The sequence below is a fragment of the Oreochromis aureus genome, linkage group 3, assembly GCF_013358895.1.
Source record: "Oreochromis aureus strain Israel breed Guangdong linkage group 3, ZZ_aureus, whole genome shotgun sequence".
Classification (NCBI taxonomy): domain Eukaryota; kingdom Metazoa; phylum Chordata; class Actinopteri; order Cichliformes; family Cichlidae; genus Oreochromis; species Oreochromis aureus.
In genome coordinates this window covers 59,354,098-59,366,600 of record NC_052944.1, presented here as the reverse complement: position 1 = coordinate 59,366,600, position 12,503 = coordinate 59,354,098, and the positions used below count along the sequence as shown (strand labels likewise).

Here is a 12,503-nt window from a genome sequence, read left to right as displayed (position 1 = left end):
TCTAGCGACTTTTAGGACAACCAATAGCGATTTTCCTTACTGAGGAGTTGGCAACACTGGCTGTACCTACCTGATTTCTCCTTAAACTTAAACGCATGCATGCAGAATCAGTGTGAAAAGCATTATTATTGCGGTGCTGTTATTATGTGCATTTCACTTACTGGGACCCACATGGATAAAAATCAGCAAAGTCCAGCAAATCAACACAGGTACACACAGCAGTTATCTCTCTTCCTCCAGGTCTGCTAATCACAAACTTTGATTGTTACAAAGTCCTTTGATTCTAGTTTGCAAGGAGCTGGGCTGAGCACAGATCAAGATCAAAATTGAAATAATTCTGGGAAACAGAAATCACCCGTTTTACAGAAAACCTGTTTTAGAGAAAACAGGTGATTTTCTCCCCACAGAGTGTGACTGTTAGATAAGTCGTTTTAAGAAGTGGGTTTGAGCGGGTTAAAGGAAAAGTGGAGGGTAGAGAATAAACAATGCTGCCACCTACAGACCAGTTCAAATAAACACCAGTAATCAAACACTGATTCAGTTTGTGTTGTTGTAGCTTCTGTACAATTCTTTTAAGTTATTTAATACATTTGCTCTATGATTGGTTATGACTGGAATCAAGAAAATATCAAAGCTGACTCTGTATTTCACTCAGCTCCTGCTGCTCTAGAAAACAGTGATGGAGCCTTGAATACATGTAAGAAACACATGTGAATGTTTCCTCTCTCAAAAGTCAACCTGAGCTTTAGACACTCATCCAAGTACATTCGATCAGACTGATTTATAAATAAAAACAAATAAAGTTTCTCAGCCTTTAAAATTGCTGAGGTACTAATAATAAGTAAACCTTTTTGATTTGTTTATGCTCAGTTTAGCTTGGCACACAGCCAGACCCATCAAACAACAGCAGGAAATAAAACCATAAAGAAAAGCTCTGATCAAAGGTCATGATTGCTTTTAAAAGCTGACTAACATCTACGTGGACTGTATGTGGAAAGAGTGATGATGGAAAAAATAAGTTATGCAACGTTAGAATTAGTGTGAACTGTATAACAGTCGGGAGACACTCAGTACACTTAGTGCCTGGAAATACACCAATGAGTTTCGGATTGACAAAATGTAATGAAAGGTCACTAGGGACTTTTCCCCTCGAGCACTTGCTTGAAACCTTGCATTAGAGGCTTTTGCTCCCTTGCAAGAATAAAAGGTCCAGTTCTTAACCGTTTCTCATTTTTGTTAATTTTCATTCTGACAAGTGAATATATGTCTATCTCACCATAATCCTGAGTGAAGCTGAATTTGAGAGTTTTGCTGCAGCAAGTTTGAATTTAAAATATGTTGTAACAGATTATAAAGACACAGAGTAATGTTGTACACTTAAACTGGCTAAAACTTCGCTTTGTATTGGAGCTCTTAATACTTTATAAAAAATATCAGAGACACTGTACTAATGTTTACAGCTACCATTTGTAGACGGAAGCTCCTTATGGTGAGTTGTAGTTATTGTGCTATTTTCAGCTGCTTTTCTGCTTCCAGGACATTCAATAAATACACAAATATTTAGAATAAACATGAAATTGCTTTATTCTCAGTTATCTGCCACAGCAACAAAAACGGAAGATTCTACACAACTTCAATCAAAAGAAGGCACAAGTTAGCATTAACACATTTTCAATCATTACAGGCTTTCTAGGCAAGCAAGCGATTAATTTATATAGTACTTTCAGGACAACTCAGAAGCTGAAAACAAAGTGCTGTACACTTGACATGCCAAAAACGATACATTGAATAAAAATAAGAAATAAAATATAAAATGATGATTAGAATTACATTTAAAATAATAAAATCAGCACAAATAAAATGGTATAAAATGACAATTAAAATGAAATTGTACAGTTATTTTCCACATTGTAAACAGTAAGTACAATTACTTCTAAGTGCTGTGGTTTTAAAGATCTCAAACTTTTTTTTTGTTGCTCACTTCCAGAGCAGAATCATTTTGGATTAGTCTTCACCAAAAAGGATGGAAGTAAAATTTTACTTTCTGATCAGAGCCTGAGGAGATCCTTATCATGCTCCCAGTGTAGTGTAGTCCATTTACTCCAGTGTTTACAGTGTAGTGTACTATGTTTACACCCGTGTTTGCACCTGTGGTTACACTGTATCATGCCCACAGTGAAGTGTAGTCATTTACACTTCTTTTTACACCATATACATTTTTGGGAATGTTACTTTTAAAATGTATTCCACTACAGATTACAGATTACATGCCCCAAAATGTATTTTGTAACGTATTCCGTTACGTTATTCAATGAGAGTAACTTATTCTGAATACGTTGGATTACTTAATATATTATCATGCTTTTTACAACTGCATGAATGTAATAATCCTGTGTGATTTATTACTATTACTGAAGGTTACTCACCATACCAATAGCAACTAGATTTTTAAATCTTAATGTAAAATGAGTAACAGTAGTGTGGACATTAGGTAAGGCTGCACTTTTTGCAGCGATCTCGTATAGAAAACTATTCCACGCGTATATAAAACAGGTCCGCGGCTCCAAACCATAGTAAAGGGACCTCTGGCTAATACGTCGGGTTCCATGTTGAGCTCGTAGCTGAAAACTAGCTTTACTTTGTTTTCTGGGTCAACTTTGCTAGCGAGAGACAGAGAGAGGCGTTGAAAGGCTGCTCCAACTGAACTTATTGTTTCACATGAACACAGTGTACAGTCGAGTCTTAATAGCTTACTTACAACTGGGCTCGTCAGGCACTCTTCTTGGCTGCAGTGGTTATTATTATGTTTACATGCTTCCAGCTCCCGTTTCTGGTCGGTGACAACTCGTACTTTTCCTTTTTCTCCCTCCTCGCGCTCACAGACACATAACGGGTATGGCAGTCCATTCTCCCTGCAGCACGGACTACACTGCCCATGAGGCTACATTCTTTAGGTCTATGCCTGTAACACTCTGCCTATTGCCTTCTTATAAAATAATTTTTTGAATAATATTTTTAAAGATATTTCTTCACATCATTATGTGGGGAACAAGATTGAAACACAGGCATTAGAGCCTCTTAATGCGTGTTTTGTTTGGATTTCCACTGGCGTGGAAACCAAAAATAGAGAAGGCATAGCCTAACATATGAAACAGGAAAAGACCGCCGTGTAATCCATTTATTTCACCAAAGTAACTGTATTCTGAATACCACCTTTTTAAACGGTAACTGTAACGGAATACAGTTACTCCTATTTTGTATTTTAAATACGTAACGCCGGTACATGTATTCTGTTAGTCCCCAACACTGCATGTATGCAATATATATATAGTGCACCGCATTTACACATATCCAAACACTGTATTGTGTCCATTTCACAGTGTAATCTATTCACACTAGTGTTTACAGTGTAGTGTACTATTTTTGAACTTGTGTTTACACTGTATTGTGACCAGTGTTGGTCAAGTTACTTGAAAAAAGTAATCAGTAACTAATTACTGATTACTTCCCCCCAAAAGGAATCCTGTTACTTTACTGATTACTTATTTTCAAAAGTAATTAATTACTTAGTTACTTAGTTACTTTTTAAAAAACATGATTTACAACCTGAATAGGTAATAAAGCGATAGATCTTTAATTAAAATTAAAATTTAAAAAATTGAATTACATGCCACATTGTCTGACTGGAGGAAATTTGTTTAAACCTATTTTCTGCATCATTAAATAAAATATTTTTTGTGTTTACACTCAGTCTTTCAAATAAATGCAAGTGGAACACAGCAGAAAATAAATAAAATCAAAGACTAGCGGTCCTGTTGCTCTATTTTCACCTGTAAAGCAGGCGGAGGTTTGCCCTGGTGCAGGTGTGCTGCAGCGGTCAGTGGAAGAATCCGCGAGTTTCTCTGTGAATTCCAATTCCCTGGTAGCGTACTCTGTGCTTACTCGGAAGTTTAGGGGTTTTTTTTCGCTGTAAAGAGAAGTTTTCTTCCCACGCACAACGGACACTAATGTTTTTGTCACTTTTTATGGAATCTAACTCAAAGTAAGGTCAGTACTTCCACGCTTTAAACGCTGCACGCTCATACTCTCTCCTGCACTCGATATATTATCCATTGTTGATCTGCAGACAGCTGTTGCCATGAACGTCGCACTCGCTTACGTCATTGTCATGAGACACTCTCGCAAAAAAAATCACGGTTTTAGTAACGCAGTAACGCAGCGTGCTTACGGGAAAGTAACAGTAATCGAATTACCTTTTTGCAATAGTAATCCCTTACTTTACGGTAATCGGATTATAGTAACTCGTTACTGCCCATCTCTGATCATGACCACAGTCTAGTGTACCGTTTTAAACCCGTGTTTACACTGTATCAGGTTTATGGTTTAGTGTACTGCATTTACACTTGTGTTTACAGTGTATTATGTTTACAGTGCCATTAGCCATTATAACCTCAGTGCCTTGAATCCAACATGCCAAACGCATCTGAGCTAATTGCACAGGAGCTAGCCAAATGGTTGTAGCATGCATTGTGAGAAACAAGAACATTTCTCTGATAAGAGTTAAAAAAAAAAAAAAAAGGACAAAAAGAAAAACAAATTCAAATTTCTGCACTATAAGGTTAGGATCTTTTCTTTGTACGTTTCCAGTATTCGTCTTGGTTGCAAACAGCGGTCAAGGCTGAAACCCCACAAGGCTTCATCTGTTTTTCCTACAGAAAGAAGAGGCTTACAGTTTTGCTGTTCACAGGTCAGTTGTTGGTTAGCCGAATGATGGTATGAATCCATCGGCTGCTGTTTTTTCTGGATACTGTAGATCAGAAAACCACCACCAACAACAACAAGCAGCACAACAGAAATTGACAGGCCAGCTATCAGTCCAACAGGTCTATCCTCTGTGTGTCCTCCTGTCTGACCTGCAGGTGAGAAACAGGTGTGAGGTGTCAGCTGTCAGGTAGGTGATGAGTGAAGAACAGAACAGAATCCATTTCCTCTTCAAACTGCTGTCAGACATTATCTACTGCACTCTGATCACATCACTCAGCCCAGCTGCTTTCTACAAAGTCTCATCAACAACATCTTTAGAAACAAACATCAACAACCAGGAAGCAGCTTCACCTCTGATCACACACACACTCAACTCTACTCACTCACCTGGAGGATCAACAACACTCAGGTAGATGATGCAGATGGGCTCCCCGCCCAGATTAGCTCTCCTCCTGCGCTTTGTTCTTGGACTTATACGGATCTCGTATATCCCAGCATCAGCAGTTGTCGCATTCTCCAGAATCAGAGACACGTCTCCATCCTTCATCTGTCTGTCCTGCAGATCCACCCGGTTCTGAAAAGATGGATGTTGGTCATCTGGATCAAACTGCTTGTTGCGGTACAAAAGGACATATTTTGGCTTCAGGTCAGCTCTGCTCCACTCTACAACTGTGTTAGGATTGATGTTGGTGTTCAGAGCTTGACATGGCAGAACGACAGTCTCTCCAGCTGTGATGTTTTTCTTGACTTAAAGTGGAAACAAAACAGAGCAGAGAGGTTTAACAGGTTAAAATGCTGTAGCACTGATCATCACAGACATACAAAGTGTAGGAAGAAGTTCAGTTCAGATATTAGGGCTTTAATTTTATCAAACTTTCTGCCCTTCACTCTTTATGTGCCATTTAAAAAGTGATAATATTAATATTTAACATCATCTCAACTCCTCAGCAACCAGGAAGCAGCTTCACCTCTGATCACAGACACACTCAACTCTACTCACTCACCTGGAGGATCAACAACACTCAGGTTGATGATGCAGATGGGATCACCGCCCAGATTAGCTCTCTTCCTGCGCTTTGTTTCTGGAATCTTACGGACTGCGTATATTCCAGCATCAGCAGTCGTCACATCCTTCAGAATCAGAGACACGTCTCCATCCTTCATCTGTCTGTCCTGCAGATCCACCCGGTTCTTAAAAGATGGATGCTGGTTGAATAAGCCCAAGTGTCCATCCCGGTACAACAGGACATATTCTGTCTTCAGCTCAGGTTTGCTCCACTCTAGGCCATTGATGGTTTTGTTACCATCCAAAACTCGACATGGCAAAGTAACATTTTCACCAAACACAGCAGTAATATTTATCTGTTCTGAAAGGGAGACAAAAAAGGAGCAAAGGAAATGGTGATTTTTACCGCAGCTAAACAGTGTAAAGATCAACAGTCAGAGCTCAGCTGAACGGGACCAGAGTGTCCATTTGAAACACTCATAATCACCCCAGTTTATGTTAAATCAAATAATAATAATAAAATATATAATACAAGTACATTACAGGTGTAATTGAGGTATATAACAAATTTTCACTATAAACTTCAGTGTTTCAGATGATGTACATTAAGCCAAGCACTCTGCAGGCCCCCAAAACCTCCTGTAATCATTAGTAAGTGTCTATTGGTGCCATTTTTAAAAACAAAAAAAAAACATGAAAACCTGTTAGGAATGGAAATAAAGACCCAAGCAAATGTCACTTAATAAATTTCAACATGTTGAGCTGATATCCATCCAAAAAATAATATTTATATGCAGTAAACCACTGACTGATGCCTACACTGAAAAAAAGGGATTGGCCAGCTCTTGGATTTATGTAAGCATCTTGCGTGTATCTAACACAATTGCCTCATGCTTTAAAGTTAAGTGTAACTATATAGTGTAGAAACTACGTCATATGCAGAGAGGGTAGATTAAATTGTTCATATCATGTTCGAGTGAAGTAAGTCAATAATATAGCAATGTTAAATCTCGCAACACCGCACGGGTTTCAGTCTCGCGCGCTTTGGATCGTGGTTTCAGGAAGGCATCCATCTCAGTCAAGTTGAGCAGCTGCCTTTACTTTTTTTGGTGTACCGAAAAGAAGTAAATTGGGTGGTTGTTACATTAAAAAAGTCTACCTTTTAATTTGAACACAAAAGTTTCATGTTTCTATCTTGAACGTAATTAAATCATGTAGGATCTGTATGAAATTCAACTTAATTTGTTCTTGTTGAGATGACATGATACAATCTAGTAAGAGTGGTTAGTTGCTGGACTCATGAAATTAACAAGATCACATGAGATTTCAAAATCACTGAAGTTATAAGAGGCACACAACTACACACACACCACATGTATGCTATTGCTTTTTATTGTGGTGTAACCTATGAAGGACAAAAACGTAAAGAAAATTCTGCATCAAGCCTGTTTGATAAGCCTGGGTTGGTGGTTAGTGCCGTTGCCTCACAGTAAGAAGGTCCTGGGTTCAAATCCACAATCTGGGGCCTGTTCTTCGTACCTCGCTAAGTAAGTTAGCCGGATTTGAATGTTGACGATTTCGCGTGATCTTGGATCGTTCGGTTCTCCGAAGCTCATCTGGGACTTGCTGTCATAGCAACAGATCCGTAAGCGTAAACCTGCTCGGGAGCAGGCTTACTTTATGTAAACAGGATTAGATCGCGGCCACTCAGGTATGTCCGCTGCAGTTATATGAAAGCAAGAGCGATATTTCTCCACTTTTTTACCATAAATAAATATTATCAATGTAACTAAAGATAATGCAGCATTTGATTCTTTTATTGATGTCATACAGATACATACAGGTCATTTCCGAAAAAAAGGGAAATGTACTATTAACCATTCTATTACATGTAGTAGATCATGTCAGATGTAATTCATATTTTAGAGTAGTAATAGTAAATTACTACGTGCAATCAAGATGAGAGACCACGGCTATAAAAGCCAAGGTGGATTTGGGAAGTCTGTCGCAGCCATGTCCTGTCCGTTTGTACGCGAGCAAGGAAGGTGCAAGACTGATAAGGAGAGTTTACAGAATTTAGCGTATATTGCGGGATAGACAGGATCCTTTAGCTCAGCGCGACGGTGTGCTCATAGAGAGATATCGATTCTCCGTGAGGGTATTATTTACTTTCTTCCTCCCCTTTCTCTCTCTCTCTCTCTCTCCTCTATATATATATATATATATATATATATATATATATATATATATATATATATATATATACTTACTGTACTGTATATACTTACTCCCGACTTACTGTGCATGCTTCAGTCACCCCTTGCATGGGAACAGGTAAAAGTGATGGAGTGTTATTCAAACTACACACATAAAACCCACAATGTCAATAAATGTCACAGTACAAAAAAGGGTGTGACGAGGGGTGCAGGACCACCACCTGTCTTTATTTGCTCTGCCCTTTTCTTGGTTGCTGTTATAAACAAACAAACAGATTATTCCAGGGTCTCTTGTCATAGACTAAAAGCAATATAAGTGATAAATATTACCATTCTGTAGAATATTCTTATATTTCACTTTTACTTTTCCCATGTTCTAGTGGGTCCTGTTGTGGCTCTAATGTGAAAGAGGATATGATGTAATATAATATACTGTGGTATAATATAATATCACATGATATAATGTAATATCACGGATCACTTACGAGTTTAATTTGTCAGCAGCTTTCTGCCAGCCCCTCTCCTTGCTTTTGCAGCCTTTGCAGTGTTCCCCTGCGTTTTAATTAAACTCTGAAACTCCTGATATCCCTCAATCAAGAGTTCTTGCTCTGCTGCCGTGAAATACTGCGCGCGCTCCTTCGACATCTTCGCCGACCAATCACAGGGTTGCCGATCAATGTTTCTACTATCGATGCGTAGCCCCTTTTAAGCCACCCAGTGATCTCAGATTACTTCATCCAGCTATACTAATCGTCAACAACAGGTGTGTTCGGAGAACCGGATTAGCGAGCTCAAAGTTAGCGCGATGATTTGATCTTGGATGTGTCATTTGATCTTGGATGTAGTAAGCGAGGTACGAAGAACGGACCCCTGGTGCAAGTGGTTGTTTGTTTGTTTCTTTGTGATAGACTTGTGAGCTCTCCAGGGTGTACCCTGCCTTGAAGTAAGTTGAGCTCTTGGAATATTTTAATCCTACACAATTTTGTCATTTTATTTCAACAGTATTCAATAACTTTAACCCTGTGATATCACTTCAGGGTTATGCCCCAGCCCCACCTGCAACCAGGATAAAGATAGGAGGATGGTAGTTGTTATAGATCCATTAAACTTTTATGGTAACTTTGTTGGACATTATGTAATATGAAGATAACATGTAGTATTTAAGTGACAAAGTAGTACTGGGGTAAAAGTTATTGAATACTGTTGAAATAAAATGACAAAATTGTGTAGGATTAAAATATTTCAAGAGCTCAACTTACTTCATCTAAACATGTTCCAATTGTGTTTTCTGAACACAAAATGCACAAGTTTATTGAATATGAATAAGTTGTGTTGATTTAACTCATTTGTTTAAGTTTCTGCCAAAGCAAAACATTTGTGTGCAACCAATGTCCACTATTGAATCAAGTAAATCCAACATGGCCTTTTTTTCAGTGTAGTTTGAGCTTTCTTTTCTTGTTTTTTTAAACATGTTTTTGTCAGTGAGATTTAACTTGCTGAAGTCTAAACACACTTTACTTATTTTCTTATTAAATATTTGCTTATTAAACAAATTACAGGAAAGACACAGACAGCACTGAGTCACTGTGTTTACTTTAGCTATGTAGTCACACCCTAATGGCTTATTTTGAGCAGGAAAAACCGTTCTACAGATAATAAGGCTACGTTCACACTGCAGGTCTTAAAGCTCAAATCCGATTTTTTTGTCTGCTTGTTCACACTACAAATAAAATGACAGCAAACGCGCTCTAGTGTGAACCCTCAAAGCGGCCTGCATGCGCAAAAGAAGATGTCACACACAACGCGCTCTGTTTAGACCCAGAGCAAAGAGTATTGTTTGACTGATGGCCGTTAATATAAAGACTTCGGACTTTACGTTTCACAATTTTTGCTTTAAGCTATTTTGTTATTTACATAATAATGTAACCTAATAATGATCCTTATTGCTGTTTTAGAGGAGCGGTGCTTCAAAGGATATGCAGATTTCTGTCAGAATCTGCAGATTATACAGTACAAATAAAATGTTCACGTTTCTCCAACGTTGTCTTCCCAACAGTTTCACTGACATCTACACTGGATGGCCAGGAAGCGTTCGCGATGTCTTCTCCGGCGCTGATAATTGGCGTCTGTCTTGTGTCAGTGACGTAAAAGACGGATTTAATGCGACATGACCGTTCAGACAGCAGTCGCTTTCTAAAACATCGGATATGTATCGGATTCAGTACCACATACGAAAGTGACCCAGATCGGATTTGAAAATATCGGATTTGCGCCGTTCATACTGTCATACCATGATCGGATTTGGGTCGCATAGGGTCAAAAAAGTCGGATTTGATGCGCTTTCGCTTATCATTAGAGTCAAACATAGGCTTAGTGCTTGGTGACAGTGTTAAATTAAAGTGTTAAATCAAACTGAAACGCTCACTAAGGCCGAGGCATTACATAACAGTGAGGTGACGTCGACGCAATAGGGAATAAGGAAGTGGTTCTCAACTGTGCTTATTAAATAAGAACTACTTTAACACACGTACACTGACATTTACTGAACTAACCTAAAAATATTTCACTCAAGTGGGCCCACAGTCATTTCATATATCAGGAAACAGCTGAACTCACTAGCCGAGGAAGACTTGATGAAGATGACAAACACCAAAATCAACCAGAGCCAAACGGAAGACGTCGCACCAGAGATCTCAGCTGTTCTAAAAACTGAACAGAAAAAAAGATTAAGATTAAATTAAATCCACCGAGTCCAGTTAGTTCAAACCTAAAACATAAAATGATCCGTTTTCGTGTGTTTCCAGTCACTTTACTGTCTTTTTAAAAGAATCATCTAGAAAAACGTCACACAACAGGTGTCACGTCGACATAAGGTGTAAAAAACGCCACAAGTGACACAGAGGTTTTCACCATGCGTTAAAGTCAAATTAAAACTGTCAGTAAACCAAGAACAAACCTTTCATCCAATCCATAAATGCCACAATGACTGAACGAAGTGTTCCTTAGTTTCTATTCGCTCACACTCGGGCGTGCTCGTGATTTTCTTGTAGGCGGGACCTGGCGCTGTCCTCAGGTAGCGACCCCGTAGCCTCCTTTCCTGAATGTTCTGGAATCTTCCAGGTAAATGGTGAACCAGCAGCCGCAACTAGGCAGACAAACTGACTTTTATCTTTTGTTTAATAATTGTACTATAAACTAAACATGTTTCCACTTGTTAGCAGCCTATAATCAATTACTACTTAAAAATGTATAAATAAAAACTGTAAAACAAACAGAAAGTAAACAAAGCTCAATAAATGACTACCAATGTAAAACAGGAAATCACAGCTGAGGGAACAAATAATCAGAATATTTTATTGATCCCCAGGGGAAATTATGTAAACAGCTATATCCAGAAAATGAAAGGAAGAGTAATTATGCAAAGCATGAACTTTTGCATAAGTACTTGCTAGTTTGGTCAAATTTGCCTGATGATGGACATATTCATTGAAACTTTAGGTATCTAAATACTGTGAGCCAAGTGCTTTCAACAAGTTCTGTGTTTTTATAAGATAAGATAAGACTTTATTGACCCCACAGCAGGGAAATTTGTGCATTACCTCAGCTCAGGTACAGATAGCAGAAGAAAATAGAAATAAAATACAAACAAATACAAAATAATAAGAGAATACAGTATATACAACGATAGCATACATAGTATGAGATTATGGACAGAAGTTTGTGGAAATGCAAGAAATAAATGTAACCTTTCTTCTTCCTCTCTTCTTCCACTACTATTATTATGTAAGTAATAGATATCTATAAGTATCTATAAGTATAAACATGTACATGCACACATGTACACACTAATATACATATGTATACATTAGACTTGTAGTCAAGACCGCCTAATCCGAGACCAAGACAAGACCAAGTTGAGACGAGACCAAGACCGAGACCAAGACCAAGTCGAGACGAGACCAAGACCGAGACAAAAAAAGTCTTTAAACTGCAGCCAGATGCTGCTTCGTTTACAGGTGTCAGGCATATTCATGTGTTTTTGCGATGCACTCCTCACTGCTGTCTACTGTCTCACTCACTTACTGAGAGGACAGACGCACGCTCCACTTGACTCTCGCATCTCTCACCCTCTTTGTTTTTCACATAACGATATTATCCTATATCCTCGCATGTGATTGGCCACAATATGGAGGGATTGGAGCATAGCTGAGCCACTGTGTGAGAGCTGAGCAGCGAAAGGAAATTAAGTGAGGGTAGAAATGACTGAAAGATTAATAGGCTCTGTTTTGAGCTTTGTTCAAAAAGAATGACTTCATATATATATATATATATATATATATATATATATATATATATATATATATAATATATATATATTACTTCTATATACATATGCAGGACACCTTAAACTAGTTTTTTAATTAAGCAGCAAGGCAGAACAAAGTCGGGGCTGTATCAAGACACAGGGACTAAACCCCAATTCAACCAGACCCAGAACTGATCCAGAATTAAAACAG

At 38.2% G+C, this 12,503-nt stretch overlaps 1 protein-coding gene across 1 annotated transcript; it reads right to left on the bottom strand.

Moving 5' to 3' along the window:
* Window positions 1-4,159: 4,159 nt before the first annotated feature.
* On the bottom strand, window positions 4,160-11,038 carry LOC120437684. Its single transcript, XM_039608202.1, has 5 exons — window positions 10,943-11,038; window positions 10,603-10,695; window positions 5,769-6,131; window positions 5,152-5,511; window positions 4,160-4,913 (listed from the first exon to the last, which is right to left on the bottom strand). The coding sequence occupies exons 1-5, from the start codon at window positions 10,956-10,958 to the stop codon at window positions 4,612-4,614; spliced, it is 1,134 nt and encodes a 377-aa protein (XP_039464136.1). The 5' UTR covers window positions 10,959-11,038; the 3' UTR covers window positions 4,160-4,611.
* Between the last annotated feature and the right edge of the window lie 1,465 nt (window positions 11,039-12,503).